Source organism: Lepisosteus platostomus, chromosome 9 (genome assembly GCF_059453375.1).
Source record: "Lepisosteus platostomus isolate fLepPlt1 chromosome 9, fLepPlt1.hap1, whole genome shotgun sequence".
Taxonomy (NCBI): domain Eukaryota; kingdom Metazoa; phylum Chordata; class Actinopteri; order Semionotiformes; family Lepisosteidae; genus Lepisosteus; species Lepisosteus platostomus.
This window is the reverse complement of record NC_142619.1, coordinates 59,885,686-59,905,362: the sequence shown is the minus strand read 5'-3', so window position 1 is coordinate 59,905,362 and position 19,677 is coordinate 59,885,686. Positions and strand designations below refer to the sequence as shown.

The 19,677-nt window shown below is 41.9% G+C and overlaps 1 protein-coding gene across 1 annotated transcript; it reads right to left on the bottom strand.

The window, feature by feature from the left end:
• Positions 1-929: 929 nt before the first annotated feature.
• tm7sf3 (transmembrane 7 superfamily member 3) lies at positions 930-19,636 on the bottom strand. The gene is made up of 12 exons (XM_088645913.1): positions 19,222-19,636; positions 13,068-13,222; positions 11,716-11,866; positions 9,909-10,029; positions 8,975-9,146; positions 8,186-8,363; positions 7,080-7,166; positions 6,626-6,706; positions 5,301-5,453; positions 4,809-4,906; positions 3,670-3,832; positions 930-3,256 (listed from the first exon to the last, which is right to left on the bottom strand). The coding sequence occupies exons 1-12, from the start codon at positions 19,307-19,309 to the stop codon at positions 3,003-3,005; spliced, it is 1,701 nt and encodes a 566-aa protein (XP_088502039.1). The 5' UTR covers positions 19,310-19,636; the 3' UTR covers positions 930-3,002.
• Positions 19,637-19,677: the final 41 nt, after the last annotated feature.

Here is a 19,677-nt window from a genome sequence, read left to right as displayed (position 1 = left end):
CTTGAATTCCGAAGTGTTTATGCGAGGGCATTACCTCTGACCATAAAGCATGTGGATCGCTGCAAGCTGAAAAGATCACTTCTTTAAAAGGAGCAAGCACTTCACTCGGGAATCTGACAATTCAACTTCTAAACTTCAGTGTCCCCAGAAGCAGAAAATTACATCAGCTGTGGAACTAATTCTAAATAGTTGTTTGCACAGAATTATTCATGGGCCTTGAAATATCTCCAAAATTAAACAGGTATAATGTCCCCACACACAAACTATAAGACTTAAATTGGCAAGTTATCACTGTTTATATGTTGGACTATTGGAATACTGCAATATTTAAATAATGATCCATGATTCTGATTGGCACTTAAACTTGATGAACTAGGTTTCACCTGTAAGGGAATATTTTACTAGAAACAAACAAAAGCATCAAGTTAGAGAACTGGAAACATTTTCCACACAAGAAGTGGCTTTGAGGCTGAAACTTCCTTTAGGTAATAGGCTGTTCATTAATGAGTAAGATGCACTCAACAGTGTACATTTTTCCAAACATCAAACCTTTGTTCCTGCCTTTAGGAGATCTATAGGACAATCCTTTGCAATTAAAGTTTTGTAAATTAATACATGGTAAAAGAACAGCCTCGTCTTTTTTGTGCAAGACATTTTCATACTCATCTGCACAGTTTAATTTGGATGTTTCAATACATCCATATCTATTAATGTATTAAAATGTTGCCAAGTCAGCAAACAGGAGCAATGTACAACAGATGTGCCCAATTAGCAGTTGCCTTTTATGAATAATACTTAACTGGCATACTTGTGAACAAATGCTTTACTTGGCAAAAACCACTGAAGACTGTTAAATTGGCAAGAAAACCAATTTCTCATCTCTAAAAACAAATCTGTGCATTGTGCATCAATCAAACACTTTCTCACACTTGCAAAAAAAACAATATTTATTAACACCAACACACAAGGTTTTCAAACATTCTCTGTAAATCTTGTGTGCCTCGTGGGGCTTAGGAAATCACAAATGCATGCCTTTTTTGACATTTTACAGGTGTCACAGGGCAAAACAAACTGAATTCCTGATTCTCAAAGGCTATAAAGCACCTGAAAGCAAGCAAAAATCTCTAGGAAAACATGATGGGGTTCCCAAGACAGATTAAAGCAGTGGAAATACTCTTGCCTTTGAGAATAAATATGCTGATCTTCACTGCACAGTACTTTATCTTCTTTTTTCCAAATGCATACAAAAAATGTACTTTTCTGGTTTTCTACCGTGCATGTTACAAAGAATTTGTCAAAAAAGTCATTTATAAAAAAAGGGCAGGCACTCTAACTGGGGCTGATACAGAGGGATGCCTAATTTATATTTATATTAGTTCTCCTCTTTTGGAAGATGTATACCCCCCTTCGCAGTTTAAAGTTCTATTAAAGTTGCTTTTCACAATAATGGAAAAAATAACTTCTTGTTTTTTAAATATACTACCTATTGTAAGACACTGAATTACTTAAACAGCAGCTGGACAAAAAATTCAAGGTGAAATTCAAGGAAAATGAAGATTGCATATATAAAAAATACATACTGTATGTAAAAAGGATTCGAAGTGCTTCCTTCCTGTGAGTTGAAGTGATAAAAACTAGTGTTTTTAGTCGATAAGCAAAACAATCAAGAAGCGCTCACTAAAAGACAGTGCTGGTTTTCTTAATCTGAGTATTTAAAAACAACTGTGGATTTGAATGGTTCTAGAAAAAGGAACAACATAGTGACGGCTTTAAAACACGATTAACTCAAATGCTGAAAAAACAAATTTCCCATGAAAACGTGCTACATTTAAAAATATTTTAATGAAGACATGGGTGATGTATTTTAAAGCCCTTGATAGTTTTACAAGAGGGAATATGTAAAAGAAGCAAACGTACTGTCTGTCAGAAACACAACCATGAGAGATATTGTTACAGGGGAAGGTAGTCGCTCCCAATACAGCTATGTAGTGAGCATGATGATCCAAACAGTTTCCTCTGTTCCTCTCATCTCTGGACATTCTGATGGTGTAATACGAAGATACAAACATACAAACCTCCAAGATTAAATCCTTTACAGGAACAATAACCTCATGTAACAAACTGCTTAACAAATTATGTTAGGTAGGTTCAGAGTTGTTTTGGATTCCACACCATCAGCTCAAAGCACATACAAACTGCCCAAACCAACCTGGGATTCTTAATTCTGCACGAAGAAACGTCTTATACCTCACTGAGACGCTTAAGACAGATCAGATCTTTAGAGGGACGCATTTTCCATCACCTTCTCAAAACCCCTGACATAGGAACCCTCCACTAGAAAATAAACAGTAGCCCTTTGGAGTTCTTGGTACCAGGACTTTTTGGGATAATTTGATTACCTTTCAGAGAAACATAATTGCATGTCGACAATTGTTTCGCAAGTCCTGCAACAATCCAGGTTGTTGCGCAGTCGAAGTCAAAACCCTGGTATTTGCTTCAGTAGTGCAGCTCCCTACGCCGGGACCTGGCTGGACAAAGGGAATAAAGTGACATTTGGGGTGCAAACGGACAATAACTGAACATCAGTTCCACAAGCCGTTCACTGACAGTACCAAAGGAGTTTAAATGCTGGTGGCAAATCCTTAGTGTGCCTTACTCTACCTCACCACAACGATCATGTGCGCTTACAGCAAGAGAGCTTGTTCTCTGACAATCGGGGGATTGCCTTCACTGCAGTAACAGATGTGTTAAAAATACTATGGAATGGTGCCACTACAATTTCAAAAATATATATTTTTTTTTTTTTACTGTGGCTGGTACGCTCCAGGTGTTCAGGAAAACTTCCACCTTTTCCGTTACGTCCCAAGGAAGTCTCGGTTTTCAACAGCACCTTGATAATACGGCAGGTGTCTGGGTCATCGGCGCTAGAAATATTCCAGATAACGTGCTTTCGGCTTCCTTGGAGGCACCTGCAAGCCTGATGGAGCCCGGACGGAAGGTCGTTATAAAAGTAAGGGAGTTCTCTCTCCTGCAGGTTCCCTCCGCCGAAACATATCCTGCACTCTGCTTTTCAAGCGGCTCCGCAGCGAGGGGATGTGGTAGCTGGGGTCCAGGATGTTGGTCTTCCGCCTCTCCCTCTCCTGTTTCCACATGAGGTAGGGGCTGGGTGGGAAGAAGGGCCTGCTCCTCTCCCGGTACAGCTGCAGCACCACGCCGCTCACCGCCAGGACCGCCCACACCGTGGTCAGGATGTAATCTGCAAGAGCACAGGGAGACACCTCCATCCCTCAGTTGCGAATTTAACAAATCACACCTTTCACGAAGAGCAGTCGCAGAGCCCGAATAAGCCATCTGAAAAGGCTCCACCGATGCTTCTGAAGTTCAGAAAAATATCTGAAGCAGGAGATGACGAACAGAATGGAAAATGTGATTCATAACGAGGGCAATAACTACAAATAAAGGAATATGTTTAGTGCTTTTCCTCCTGCATGAAGCCATACTGCATGTGCTTTACATTCAAGAACATGTACCACTGAAGTACGGCTCTCCCTGTAAGTGCCACACCAGGTAGCCGTGTGAGAAACTGCTTCGCCGATGGAATTATTTCATCAACCTGTAGGACAGAACAGTATACGTGCTTCAGTACAAAGGAGGAGCGGTCATGCTCACCTATTCCTTGAAAAGGCACGTTTGTGAAGGCTCTGCTGAACTGATTGTTTAAGGCTCTCTTCAGGACATCTAATGTAATGTAGGAGAGGCTGGTGTAGATGTAGCTGTTCACAGCTAAAATTACTGCATAGCCGCCGGCAACTCCACAGGCAGTGATGTTCCCCTAGGGGAAATGAAGCATTTTATCATCCTGCACCCTCTGAAAATCACCAGTTAAGACTCATTATTCTGAAAATATACCACTTGAATTCAGCTACTCGACCAAGTTATTCTATACTTGCTCAACAGAAACACCCCACTAAGTGTAGGTGCTAAAACAGTAATGTGTTCTTTTTTTCCTGTCAATAAGGCAACAAGGGAATTAAATCAAGAACTAAATGGTCTTCTGCAGTACAGTGCCAGAGTTACTGAGTTGTGTAGCTAGGAACTGGAGGTGCTGTCTGAACGGATGCTGAAAGATGTTCCCAATCTCTCCACTGAGGAGGGAGGGCGGAGAACACACGGGCTTGGAAGCCCGCTCCTGGAGGAGGAGGGCTGGGATAGACCGCTGACGGGCAGAAGCAGGGAGCTGGAGTTACTTGAAGGCAAGAACCCGGGTTCTGAATTAGATGTGCGTGAATACAGGAAGCCACTGGAGGGAGTGGAGTAATGGAGTAGCATGAGAAAAACAAGAAAGATTAACTATTGTAGACGTGCCTACTTATCTCTATGATGTCTACTGTTAGATTCTGGATCTATGGTAATTTATACGGTAGTTTGAATGCTTCTCCTCTGCAACAGCCTTCTGTCACATGTGTCTTGTTGCACTTAGGATAAGCTTTGGGATGCTTTCAGCTACAGAGTAGCTCTCGAACTACACAATTAAAACCTCTTATTCAGGAAGCTTAAGATCTAATCATATACATGTACTGAGGAAAACTACTCTGTTCATGTTACTCTTCCAGCAGGAACAGACAGAAGTCACATGCTGTTATTCGGCATGTGGTCTATAAAAGAGCTGCAGTTTCGAGTACAATGGATGTTTGAAGTAACGGACGACTCATGGACGCGAATGACAGGGTGACCACGCACGTGGTCAGTAGTGAGATAAAGCAGGTCTAACCACTTTCTGTATTAAAGGGAATGTATTACGATCTTACCTCCCTGGGCCACCTGAAGAATATCAAAGGAATGACCACAACAACGCTACAGAATGTTGGCCAGAACACAGAATCCGTACGGAAAATGGACAAGTCTCCTGGAGAGAATAAAAAAAAAATGTTTTCAACATAAAATCCATCTTGGCATCCAATGCAGTAATTATGAACTAAAACAGGACACACTGATAAAGCAGATGCCACATCTTTAGTTACAATTTTAGTCCACAAGATGTCCCACTACATCCATCTGTTTTGTGACCACGTCCTTCAATTCAGAGTCCCGGGGAGCTGGAGCCTATCCCAACAAGCAGCGGGCATCCTGGACAGGACACCAACCCACTACATAACCCCCACAAACTTAGGAACAGACGTATTAAACTATAATGACAAACCACGGTTACTACAGCCCCAGATTAAGCATGCTGTTTTCCAAACTAAAGGACCAAACACGTTACTGAGGTGTAAATGTATTCCCAGCTACCGCTGACTTACCTATCGGGGTGAAGAATAAAAGGGAAGACACAAGGAACCCCAGGATCAGCCCTACGATCAAGACGCAGAGGAGCACCAAGCCGAACCTCCACCAGCACAGAACCAGCAGAACCCCTCCAGCGGCGCCCCCCAGGGCGGTCAGGCCCAAGCGCACTGCCGGACACACAGAGCACTCAGACTTAGGGCTTCGGCTTACAGAACACTTTCAGAGCATCTGAAAATCCCTGCCAACATCTTCTAATGTCAGAAACGTCTCTGAAGGGATCCAGTCCTTTCTACCCGCAGAAGAAAAAGAGCAGAAATAAGGAGAAAAAAGCACCCACAATATCCTGACCTTTCTGTTTGGGTATATGTCACGAAGGGTGCTAAAAGCTGGGCCAACACAACTGCCCTGTGTTTTCTGTATTATATTCAAAGCTTTCTGACCCCTGTTCATGATTTACACAAAGTCCTCTATTCCCTGGCCATGAGATTTGATTTAGCTTAATAAGCAGCACATGAAAGAAGATAAGGATTATTACGTTAAGTTACATAAAATTCAGCTTCCTCCCTTCTAATAACTTAAGGTCAATGTGATTGAATTTCAAAAGTACTATGAAAAACCTAATTTGCAGAAGCCATCATAAACCCCAAAGTGCCATCAAAGTAACTTATGTACTGCAAACTAATCATGGAATATCAATATTTTTTAAGAAAGCAAGTGCACGACTGAATGTATTTAACATCTGTCTACAATTGAATGATTTCACGCCAACTATATGTTATTCCATTTGTTTATTTAAATGAACAAGGACAAATTCTTGTTTTTAATAATGACACGGCCAGGAGGCTTATGAAAGCATAGCGGAGCAAGAGGCCAGATCTGACAATCGGGACAAGCCACAGGTGTGCTGGCTGAATAAAAGCACCTTTCTGTTCATGGAGAGGGGCAGCAGATGTGTGGACAGAAAACCAAGCTTTCAGAAGGAGAAAAGAAGGGATGTGAGTGAACTGGTCCTTCTTTGACATTGGAAGATAACATCAGAAAGGTTTACAAATGGTATATCATTAAAGTTACTTCTTGAAAGAAGCCATTGTAGGGACTTCAACACGGCTGGGCAGACAGACTTGAGCTGAAGCCTTTTCTGTTTTCTTTATTATTGACACAAGTCAGTTTTTGTCACTATAGCAGTATATCAGACAAGCACTGCCACGCTTATTTATTACAAGCAGGGGTGCCATATATTCCATCTGAATGTACAGTAACTGAGCATGTGAGGTCATGAGAAACAATGTTTCATTACATGACTATCACTGTCCACTTAATTAGCACAACAGCCACTCACTGTCGTAGTCCAGGGATGTCACTCTTGTAATAAGAATGAAGAACAGGAACGCCACAAAGACAAATCCCATACAGAACAGTTCTGAAGAGAAACAAAAAGTTGCATTATGATGAATACTACCTAAGCAACCACAACAGAAATGCTCATGCATAAAAAACACAAAACATTTTAAATAAACCAAGTCCATTTCTGTGGTCCTGGTTCTAACTAATCACTAATCAGTACTAATCACATCCTGAATCTCCTTCACCTTGTGTCCCTTTCTTTTGCTATTACCAACAACAGAACTCCTGTGAAATCAAATCCAACTTCTGCTATTTCATCAGTGTCGCTTTTACTGCCCTTCATGCACTGTTCCCAACAACGCCTCGCCATCACTAAGGGAAACCCGTCTTTCAGATCTCCATCTCAAAGTTAATTTGCCACAACATCTTTCAAACAGGAGAATTCTTACCAGATTTGAAAAATCTGTGCCCGAAGAAGCAAACAAAAAGGCCAGCTATACCAGCGATGGTAAAAAAGACCTTTGTAGATATTCTTCCTGAAATTAAAAACACATACAAATACTGTGTAGGGTTAAATATATTCAAACTACATTGTTGCTTATACACACTTGAGAGATCGGAGTAACAAAGTGGTTCTTCAATATTTATTACATATTTAATTCATATTTAAGGTTTTGAAAATGATTTCAAAATGATTAAATTCTATATCCATGCCTGTTTTTTTCCCCACAAAACAAGCCTTCGTCTTAAAAAGTATCTGTTAACATCCTGTACATTCACAGGAAGGAGATCTTAAAAAGTGGATCAACCTTCTTTATTATTGTACATCTAAAAGTGAGATTTATATTTTTTATTATTTGTTTAGCAGATGCTGTTATCCAGAGGCACTTGCAAAACTGACAAACCTACATCAAGTACAAAACAAAACATTCAACAGAAAAGAAAGAGTGCAACAAAGAATGGCAAGAACAGAGAAGCAGGCACCTTAGAACAGTGTCAGTGAAGAGCGAAGTGAAAACAATGTCTACTGAGCGGGAAGTAGTGTTCAAATAAGGTGTCACTGACTACAGAAAAGCAGGAACCGAGTACTGTACTGGTGAAAGTTCCCAGCAGTGTGATCAGAGTTCAGAGGTGCGGTCTGAACAGATGAGTTTTAAGGAGCAACGGAGTACTTCTGATTTCAACAGAGAGCTCATCTCAGCCCTGCAGAGCCAGCGATGAGCACGCACTGGCTCTGGGGATAGTGAAATGCAGAGGAGCAGGGAGAGAGAAAGGGCAGGAAAACAGACTGGGCCAGAGGGGTCAAGAAGGAGTGTTTTGAAAAGGATGCGCACATTTTGTCTAGTGCAGGATATTTCAACCAATGTTTGCTGTGACCATGGACAAACATCTGGAAGTGAATCCAGAAGCAGTCCACATGCTTTCCAGCCCATCCAGCTGAGCTCTGACTTAGACAATGCCCTACCCACAGCTAGAATGCAAACAGTACCAAATACATCCTCTCAGAGAAAAACTCTAGTAGCAGGAAAGATCCAATGAGACAGGCGATACATACCCAGAGTGTAGCAGTTGTCCAAGTTGGAAGAGAAATTGCAGGCATAGGTGTGAACGGGAACATAGGAGGCAGATGAGTTTAACAGTGGATCCCGCACTATAACGGAGTAGATCACCCCCTGGCCTGGAACAGAGCTGAAGGACACCATAGTTTTGTCGACTGACTTTAACATCACCAGCTGTAGAAAGAGGAGGAGGATAAAAATGTGAGGAACAGGGAACTAAATGCTGACATTGATCAATGTTCTACACTTTTAAGACTTGTGGTGTAAGAACTACCTTCTTATTCAGCACTTGGATTATATTAGATCTCAGAATGACCTTTTGACCCACCTGCAATGTATTCCTAGAATATCAAACTGAAAAGCTGCAGAAACATCCCCCTACCCCTTACCCCAGAATGCACAAATACAGTCCCTGACGTACGTGCCATCGGGAAGGTCACTAAGGAAGGCTGCACGCCATGCAAATACTGCTTCTGTTAAAACAACAAACCCTAGAGCAGGATGAGAGTACGAGGAGACAGAAGTACTTTACTTCTGTATTTCACCTGCACCTGAGACCTGCCCAGATCTTGCATTCTTTGCCTTTTTTTTTTTTTTTTTTTACAGTCGAGAGACTTTCTGTAAGTAAGAATTCCATTGTACCAGTTCATGCACTGGTTACATATGGCAATAAAGTTCACGTTTTACAACTGCCTCTCCAGGTAACCCAGAGAAGGTATGAAACCTTCACTGAACCTGCGAAAGGATCCCTTTGGCAGTGACACTGGAGGAGGGACTGTACTCACTTTTTTGCCATTGAGTACCATCTGCTGCACACTGGCCACCTTCTGTATGTGATCGATCAGGACCTGTTCGGAGAGGTCGTTCTCTGGCAGGAAGTACTGGTAGACGTCATACTCCAGGCGCCAGCGGGAGCTCTGCCCGCTGTTTACATCGCAAGGTGGTGGAGTGCGGCCCCTGGGACACAGAGAAGGGAGTAACTGCCGGGTTCCTGGACTGGATTGAAAAAGGGACTGGGAGAGTGCCAAAAATAAACTCGGAATCCACAGAGGAGCCGTTAGCCAAGGAAAGGAGAATGTTATTCCTGCAATGCCACATGCCCAAATGTAGGCAAAGGAGAATTCTCTTCCAGTATATCATTAATGTGGAAAGAAGGTAGTAAAGTGTAGATGCACAAACACTGTAAAACGCGTGCAACATAAAATCGGAAAAAGTCAAAGGTTAAATTTAGAGGGTTCTATGTCATTTCAGATACATTTTTTGAAGTGCATTTGAACACAAGAACAGGAAGCACTTCTTTACCTAAAGAACTGTGGGACTATGAAACAAGCTGTTCTACCCAATATCCCAGCTTCTTCCAGGGAACGGCTGGGAGAGATCTTTGGATTCATGATCTACTACAGTACCTAACCGACTAGGTGGGCTGAGTGCCCTTCCCTCGCTTGTAATTGCTCTTTTCTCAAGCATGTGGAAAAGGAAGGAATGCTCTTCAGAGCACTACAATACCTACAGAATGGCCATTTGGCTCATTGTCCCTTCAAGCTCCATTTAAAAAAAAATATTCTGGGAGCAAACTCCCCAGGCATGAAATCCCCTTGAGCCCTTGATTTTGCCAGTGGAATCCCAAACTATCTGGCGTTAACCACTGCTCAGACTGCACTGTTTGATGAAATGAAAAAATAACAGGAATTGGAATTTTAGGCAGCTGGGAAACGCTACCTCGCGTAACCAATATTCGCAGGTGCAAACTGAATGATGGTCTCGAACAAATTGTACTGCAGGTAAATGTTGGGATCAACAAGGAGGTCATACTCAGTGTTACAGCCTCCAGGAACAGGGTCTGCAGAAACAGAAAATAACATTTTCATTTTATTAATCCTGCTACATTTACTGAAAATATTAAAATCTTAAACTTCGTTCATGTAATTGGAACATTTAGAAACACTCAAACATCACAGGATGCTTTAAACAAACATTAAAATAGTAGCCCGGAGCATGAATTTGTAAAAACATAACCAGTTAACGAGAGACGTAACTGAAGAGTCTGAATTATCAGAAAATGGAAAGACATCCTGTTGTTGAACACCACAGAGATGTGGTTTTTAATCCTGGTCCGGGAGTACCTCTGTGCCTGCTGGTCTTTGTTCCAACTGGGCCTTTAATGATCACTGCAGCAAGTAACTCATCCATTTCCTTTTTTTCTGCACTCGGGCCTTTTTTAATAAAAAATCCTAGTAGAGGTTCTAGATGCAGATTCTGGGTAACTCTGGATCTTCTGTTCTTGCTATAACACAGTTCTTAATACAGGCTAACGTATTTCATTTGTTTAAATTTGTATTCAGCTCTTAAAAAGCAGAATACATTTTGTAATTGGTATGAAGCATGTGTAAAAATACTTCGTTTCAGGACTGCCCTTATTCAGGGGTGATAGCTATAGTATAATGAACTGGACTTAAAAAACAACAACTGTGGGATTGTCTGATACAGTATCATTCCTACCACTGATGATGCCTTTTCATCATCAATGGATCACCAAATAAGAGGAGACGATTCTTCATTCTCAAACTGCATGAAGTTCGGTGTACCGAACTATGTAGGAAATAAGACTAAGTAATTTTTTAAACCAATGACTGAAGGCAGAAACAAAAACTAAACCAGCAAGCATATACAGTAGGTTCCCTTCCCTGGTTTCTCATTTTTCTCCCCCTTTCCCTCTGGTAAGCGTTATAGGAACATAAAGCCACAAACTTCCAGATTCAGAGAGAGAGTTTCTTCCCACAAGCTGTCAGATTACTGAATTCTACCCCTACCACTGGCTCACACTGGTGTTTTTTTTTCTAAGATGTATGTTATTTAACTTGTTGTTGCTGCCGCTCTTTTGTGTTTTTGGTGTTTGACTTCACAAGCTGAACGATCTGAAACCTGTCCAGATTAGTGTAGCTGATGCGCTGTATGGCTTGTCTGCCTGACTAGGAAAGTTCTTTGAAACACAAAACTTGTATTTCTGCACACTACCTTACAAACAGGAAACAGTTGTACAGTATTTTCTATTTTTTTATACGCTTTATTGCACACAGCATTGGAGACACAATAAATACTGACACATACCTGATCAAAAAACCAAACTAAAGGATACAAATCACTATCTGGAGACTCGCCATGCACTGCATTGCAAAATTGCATGTGAGCCAAATAAATTTCAATAATTATTAAGTTACTGTATATGTATCACACAATAACAAGATGTATGTTATTTAACTTGTTGTTGCTGCCTCTCTTTTGTGTTTTTGGTGTTTCCTTAATGTCTTGTATTGGAGAATTTATTGTTTATTGTGCGTATGTCAATAAACTGAACTGAACTGTAGGTTATCAATTAGCACTGGTAATTAAACAAAAACCAGCAGACACAGATGGACTCTGGGACAAGGATCTTCAACATCTTACACACAGAAAGACACTCATTCGATAAATCTTTTCCTTAAAGACAAAGTGAAGACAGCTGAACTTCAAGTGCTGTTTAACTCACGGATTTCCCCGTAAGGTAAGATCACACCCGTGCCAGTAATGGCGCTGCGCTCAGGAGACCGAAGGTACCAGGTGAGGGTTCTCTGCAGGCGCATGAGAGGGAAGAGCAACCCTGCATCGGAGCCATTCAGAGAGGAGCTCGAGGTCAGCACCTGAAATCAGGGCAAAAGGGTGGTAAACTGGCATTCCAAGTTATTCAACTAGCAACCGGCAACTTCTGATAAGGAGGAGGTCTATGTGAAAGTCATTTTGTAGCAGGGAAACAACAGCAAAGGGCTGTTTAACTCACGGTTAAACGGCACTTCGTTAGCGGCATGGCTTCATGCCTTATTCAAGTTTTGCTTAATGATTATGTTCCTAATGCTGCTCATCATGGTGCAGGGTCTTGGCTGGCCCAGTCACTGCCACAGTCTGTAGCACACACAGCGTTAACAAGACTCATGACTCTCTGGTGCTCGCTGCTGTAACTTGACCTCTTGACAAGCAACATCACTTGACTTTCCCTCACTGTGTCACGCTTGTATCTTGTCTGGACCCTCATTCCCATGATGGGTGTGATGACCAAAAACCTTCCTAGAGAGGAGATAAACCTCAGACTACCAGAAATCATTTTTTACAGATCCTTCCAAATTATACCGCAGAAGTTCAAATCAACCATTAACAATACCGACTAGTACAAAAACAGGGAAGCGAAAGAAAGCAGTTTATAATCTTGGCTAACAACAGTTAACAGAAAATATCTTTAATTTAACAACCAAAGAATACTATATAATCTAATAATTACACAGAATTTAAGTTTATTTGTTGTGTTACAATAGACAAAGACATGCTTGTATAAAATGTTTTGCAGTTTAAAATGCTGCACATTTTAGAGACCGTATATTGATTTATTTTTAAATGAAATTCATCCACGAGGAAAAAATGAAAAGAAGCAAAAAAAATGATTTGATGGGAGGTAAAGCTCTGTGCAGATGGAGAGTTCCCACACTTAAGTAACCAATTTACTTTAGATCTAGGAGCTTGCTTTTGTCCCAGTATATCCACTATAAATCCACTAATGTCTACTTAATTGGCAAAACCGCCCTGTACAGAAAGAATTACCAGGGATTACTGAATAGCTCTTAGCTACGTCAAATTAAGCTTAAACATTCCTGGCAGAATCCCCACTTCAGTTTTCTGTTGAGGTATAAATACTGGAGGCTTTCAAGCATTGCACATATCCGAAATTAATATTAAAGTTAATCTTAAGGGCTGTGATCATTATGCACTGTTATATTATTGGCATTTCCAAAACCTTTAGTTTTCTGTCTCCCCAGAGCAGTATAAATCTCCGGCCACAGCAGCGGCTCCTACCCGGTGATAAGACACGGTGGCATTCTGGTGCTGCGTGTGGAGCTGGAAGGTGATGTAGGTGACGTCTGCGGGGATTCTGGGTATGACAGCCTCCACAGTGGCGTTCTGCAGCAGACTCACGTTCCGGGACCGTCCCAGCGCAAACACGAGGCGGCCTGGGAAAAAAGAAAAAAAATTTCAGCCCACGTGGCAAATTCCACCTTCGAACACGAGGTCGCGCTTGAAGAGTTACAACAAGGATGAGCCTTCTTTCAAAATGAGGACAAATTTAAGTGCTTCCTTCTACAAATCCGCCCCCGACAGTCTTTAATATAAGGGTATTAAAAATGTACTAAGTTAACAGTACATAGTACATAAATCATATAAGATAGCAGCAGCTTAAGCAGTAACATAGCCGGGCTTTACAGCTATATGATCATCTTTGTCTCTTGATAATTAGTTTACCGTGTTTTGGGGAATTGCTTCCATGATTAGTGTTGCATTAGAATTCCTTAAATCTGAAAAGGGAGTCGAGACAACCTCAGGCACTCTCAAAATGAGTTCATGCAACCCAGATTCTGTACTTTATTCACCTAAAAAGAAGAGGGTTTTCTTGAGGTGTTTGGACACTGCGGTTCACAGTTTACAGTGCCACCTTCTGCTTATTCTTTTACTTCTGTCAGCTACTCTGGGATTACAGGGGTGTTAGAGACGCCACCTTTTCTGGGACACTGGAGCCCTGCTGGTGTTGTCATTGCAGGCTCACTAGTAAGTCATGTGAGCTGAACGCTGGAAAATATCTAAAAGTATATGAAACAGACTTTTGATAACATCAAAATCTTAACAACTTCTCAACCTCACACGGGGTCCCAGGAATTTTCTTGTTTCCTTGAAAATGTGCTTATCACAACCTTGCCAGACACTTTAACTGCTGCTTTTATTGCCTGTAATCCATTTTTGGATCTCTGCTGTGGATTAGAGCACATGACTGTTTAGGTGGTGTAAAACACTCTTTAAGATGGATTAGCAAAATACCTGTGTAGAGCCAGATTTACAGGCCCTCTGGATTGTGAAGAAGAAAGCTCAAATCCCACTATGATATACTACAGAAAAAAAACTATTATGATTTAATTGCTTTTAAAGTATAAAAGCTTCCGGTTATAAATTTAACATATCTGTGAAGTAACTGACCTAAACAGCATGCTCTCACAAAATGATAGGGTTTCACTTGACGTTTGCAGTGTAACCAAGTTTATTAATAATAGCACTATGTGGCTTTAAAACAGTGTGTGGACTACAAACATTTATATAGCAAAAAGACCTCTGAAATACTACATTAATGAATGCAACATACACAAGCTTAGTGTACTTATTAGCGTTTCTCAACCAAAAGAGCCAGCTGGCAGCGTTTCAGAACACTTTTCCGGCGAGCAGACCGTCTGTGATACAGGTCGTTTTCACAGTTTCCTTTTTTATGCAAGATTTGTCCCCATAGCCTTTTACCTATAAGGCCTATGTGTAAATGCTAGAGCACATGCTGCAGCTTCACGATCTGACTTCACGAGCTGAACGATCTGAAACCTGTCCAGATTAGTGTGGCTGATGCGCTGTATGGCTTGTCTGCCTGACTAGGAAAGTTCTTTGAAACACAAAACTTGTATTTCTGCACACTACCTTACAAACAGGAAACAGTTGTACGGTATTTTCTATTTTTTAATCTGCTTTATTGCACACAGCATTGGAGCCACAATAAATACTGACATATACCTGATCAAAAAACCAAACTAAAGGATACAAATCACTATCTGGCGACTCGCCATGCACTGCATTGCAAAATTGCATGCGAGCCAAATAAATTTCAATAATTATTAAGTTACTGTATATGCATCACAAAAACTTTATTTACGGCTCAATTCACCCCAAGGAGCTTCACACACAGGAGGGGACCCACAGTTTCCACCACTGAAGGGTACATGTACCTGACTGGCTATTCTGCACCCCTGACCCCACAGCACACCAGCAGCCAAGCAGAGGAGCAAGACACTGCTTCACCAGTTGAGTTAAGGAACAGCTTGAGAGAAACCAGATTGTACAACACAAGGGTGACCAACAGTGAGCAGGAGACCAGCCTCAAATGAGCAAAGCCAATGAGAAGCCGTGTATACATGGGAGAATTCAAAGATGTATCACAGAGCCAGATTTAGAACCTTATAAGTCAGTAACAAGATCTTGTATTGAACACGTGACTTACAAGTATTAGTAATTAGTAAGTAATATGCTGCCAGAGTCTAGTGTGAGCTTACAGCCTACAGAGCTTTGGACATTTTGCAGCACATATTACCCATAGAGCAAAGACTTACAGAAATCAAGCCTTAACATTATAAATGCATGAATCAAGCACTCAGTGTCGGACATCGATAGAATATTCCTAATGCGGGCAATATTTCCAAGACAGAAAACAAAAGACGTCTTAATCAAATTTTTCACACGGGGTTCAAAGGACAGGAGAGGATTAAGTATGACTCCCAAATTCTGCACTAGGGGCGACACCTGAATGGGGAACTCACCCACCATTAGTGTGAAACTCTCCAGCTGATATTTACTGCCCAGACCAGTAAAACTGGTTTTGTTCTTGTATAGTTCCAAGGACTTGAGTGTCAGTCACAGCTTAATGTCAGACAGACAAGAGATAAGTGACAGAGATGGTAAATCAGAAGGGGGAAGAGGTTATGACATGGATCTGAGTAGTATCTCCATAGCAATGAAAGTTAAGACCGTGTCTGCATGTAGCCTGACTGAGAGGAAGCATATAAGTAATACAAAGCAAAGGACCCAAGACTGAACCCTGCAGCACACCGTAATTGACCAGGGACATGAGGGATTTATGCGAATCAAAACACCGCCAGTTGATCACGTCTGAAAGGAGCCAGTTAACTTCAGTACAACTGATAAAAATGTATTCGAGTGTTCGAGCAACACTCAATCATTTACCGTAAAAACTGCATTAACATCAAGACACATAAGAATACTTTGGCCCCAGAGTTGAATGCTTAAAGCAAACCATTCACTAAACTGACATGAGCAGACTCAGTGCTATGATTAGTACTAAATCTGGACTGGAAGGGTTCAAAAAGCTCATTTCCTACCATGTGAACCTGTAAGTGATCTGCAATCACATGCTCTAAAACCTTAGATGGGAATGGTAAATTGGAAATTGGTCTGTAGTTCATCAATATATCAGAATCCAAGCCAGGTTTCATTAGTATAGGAGTAATTAATGCAGTTTTTAACGCAGTAGAGACCACTCCCATGGAAAAGGAACAGATGATCCAATTAGTGTATTAATTAAAAAATGAGAAACAAATGAAGAAATCCTTGACTTTTCACTTATATTTCATATTTCAGAGTGAAGTTAATGCAGCAGAACTTACAATAAGAGGCGAGTTGGCTTTCTGTGACATTCTCTGTGCTTAAACACTTTTTTAAACTTTAAACATGCATTTTTTATCAAAATAAATAATACAAAATGTCTGTGATAATCCTTTTCAAATGTACTCAAGGTACTGGAAGCGTCTCCAGGGATTAACAAATTGAACAAGCTTCTCATAACAGACATAACTGTCTGATTTGGCCTAAATGTGATGAAACAGCTGTTTTTTTAAAGTTATGTTTACAAAAACCCAATAATTTAATGTTGTTACAGAATAACTAAATTACGATTGGTAATTAGTCACACTCCTCTCATGTTTAAATATACGCAATTCCTCAGAAATGCCATATGAGCCTGGATAATTGAATTTTGAAAAAGCCTCATGATAAACCTCAATGCTTTATCATGCATATCTTTTATTTGGTGTAGTCCTAATCCATTATAGACATATTTTCAGAATAATACAACCATTGTTTTTGAAAAGACTGAAATTTGATCCACCAGATGAAGCAAAAACAAAAACCCGTAGTCATTCTGGATGAACGTTTTGAGACGATCTGTGGTCCCCAAAATGGATCAGTGCACTTCAAACTAGTACATTACTGGGAATAACGGTGACATCATTCTTAAAACTGATACATGTTAAAATTCTTAAAAATAAAATTCTTTGTGTAACACAAAGATTAAATTCTCCGGTACATAAATGAAAAATCCTGACGTTGTTTGTAACGTCTTAATTCAGCAATGATAAAAAAAACAACAACAAATAAATTCTGTTCAACACACTGCAAACCTGCGGTGAAGGCTCCATCAGCTGCTATGGGAAAACCCGCCCTGTGTATCAACCGAACATGAGAGGCTGATACGCTCCATCTCTGTATCCTAGCGCAACAACCTTGACGCACACTCCCCATCAGCCATTTCACCAGCTGATAGGCAGGTCCGTGTCAGGGTTACCACTCTGCGACTAACTACCACCCATCCCCTCATTACTTTTTTTTAAAGTGTCACTATCCAGGTAAAAGGCAAAAAGAAACTGATGATGTTGGTGCGGGAGAGGTTCGGCTGACGGAATTCTGTCTCTTTCTTTTTACTTGAGCCCTGCCTTTGTATCCTTTTTAACTTAAAAAACTGAAAATAAATAAAAAAAAATCAGTAACAGAGCCACACCGGTATTATATGTGTATAGAACTTTAGTTTAGTTCGCAAAAAAAAGAGAAAATTGTCGTGCTGTGGAAGTTGGTGTGTTTTCTTTCATTTGTATGAGAGAGAGGTTAAAGAGAAAAAAGTTTTGGTTCGAGGCTGCAGGGGGTGATGACCAAGATCACTCCAAAGGCACCTGGGTCCAGGTCAACTGCAAGCACCTGAGGTCCTCAGCTCCAACACTTCACTCACATACTGCGGTTTTCTCGCCTCCCTGCCACGCTGTAGCGCACAGTAATGTGTAATTCTGGAAACTGCATGACTGATGTATCCAGCTCAAAGCTAACTCGCTCTGCTTTCGCACGAAACAAAAATAAACCGGCTTCCTCTGCACAGGCAATGCCCGCCTATTTGGCTGCCCGGTTTGAGCTTTAAATGGTTGCTCGCGGTGTCCTACAAAGGGAGAGGAGTTTTAAAGGCAACGTGGGGAAATCGACACATTTGCAAACGTGCAGATTGGGGAATAACTTTGTTTGGGGGCGCGTCAGTGGTTGTATATGATAGACAGATACTTTATTGATCCCATGAGGGAAATTGCAGTGCAACAGCAGCTTAACACACACACAACACAGCCACAGTGTAACGAATTATATAATAATAGTACAATACATACAATACAATACAAGAGTTACTCACAGTCCGGAAACTAGAACAGAACAGTACACAGAAAAATCGTGCGTTTCAGCGGCTGAACGTTTGCCTCGATCAGACTTGAAAGATCTCCAGACGCACGTTGTGTAAATCGGGGCAGACGGATATATCTGGATATATATATCTGGAGCTATGCAAGTTTAAGAATAATTACGAAGTCATAAGATCTTTTCCTGGAAAAAAACATAAACATCCAAAAATGTGTGTCCTATATTTAAATGCACGACCTCGGAGTCGTGCCTGAGTTTAGTCTCTTTCTCAGTTTCAGCGCTGCTGGGGAATCGGTCCGTCAGGGTCCGGGACCGAGTTTGACACCTCTGTGCTTGAAGAGCCTCTTTGAAGATCGTCTTCGGGTTTCTCGTTCCAAATTAAAAATCCCCAAACTGCCTCCGTCTGCCCCGACTTGCACAACGTGCGTCTGGAGATCGTTCAAGTCCGGTCGAGGCAAACGTTCAGCCGCTGAAACGCACAGCCCGGAGCTGCGCTCGACGTTTTGCAGCCCAACACTTAATCAGACAAGTCTTCATCAGATAAGGAGCTCGGGGTGAACAAAAAGGCTGAAGACCCATAAACTACCCCTGAGCAATGCATACTGCCATATGACGCTAAAACCCCCACCTATATTATTATTATTATTATTATTATTATTATTATTAACTGAAAGAATGACGCCTGGACTGCACGGCAGCTCTTCAGTGCCAATTTCCCAGGGTCTGAGGGTCAGGAAGCGTACATTGAGAAGGAATGCACATTAAAAGTCTTCTGCCTCGGCTGCTTTCATCTCCTCCCGTGTTTTCGTATAATAAGGCACTGGATCAGCACAGGCTGCCCGTGCTCAGCTGCTGCAATGAAATAAACCCAGCGACGCCAGAAAACAAAAGCAACACTCACCGGGACTCGAGACCTGGGACGCTGCTCCATCCCACAGCATAGCAACGAAGGGGACCAAGAATATCCCCCACAACGGCCGGAGGAACATGATTATTACCGTGCTGCAGCGGCTTCAAACGCCAATACAGCTCAAACGACAAGAGCCCGCTGCTCGGTCAGAAAGTGAGGCCGGCCACACGCCGTCTGTCCATGGTTAGGCGCCTGGGCGGTGAGGAGGAGGAGACGGTCCCGGGTCCGAGCCGGTCTCTAAACCAGCGACACCAGCCGGCAGCTGCGCGGCGCCCCGACTGCCCGCTTCAAGCGCGCGGAGCGTCCGCCCCCCCCCGCGCGCCGCCGCGCATCCTCACTCGCGTCCCCGAGCACCCACTTCCGCCCGCAGCAGGGCGCTCGCCCCGCTCCGCCCCAGTCACAGCCAACAGCCCCTCCGCGCCCCCGCGGCCCACGGTCCGCGCCGCC

Coding starts and splice junctions, on each gene's coding strand:
- tm7sf3 (XM_088645913.1), bottom strand. CDS start 19,309: ATGTTCCTCCGGCCGTTGTGGGGGATATTCTTGGTCCCCTTCGTTGCT. Junction 10,030..11,715: donor CTTACCTTACGGGGAAATCC/GTGAGTTAAACA, acceptor CTGTTTCTGCAG/ACCCTGTTCCTGGAGGCTGT. Junction 8,364..8,974: donor TGGTACTCAATGGCAAAAAA/GTGAGTACAGTC, acceptor CTCTTTCTACAG/CTGGTGATGTTAAAGTCAGT.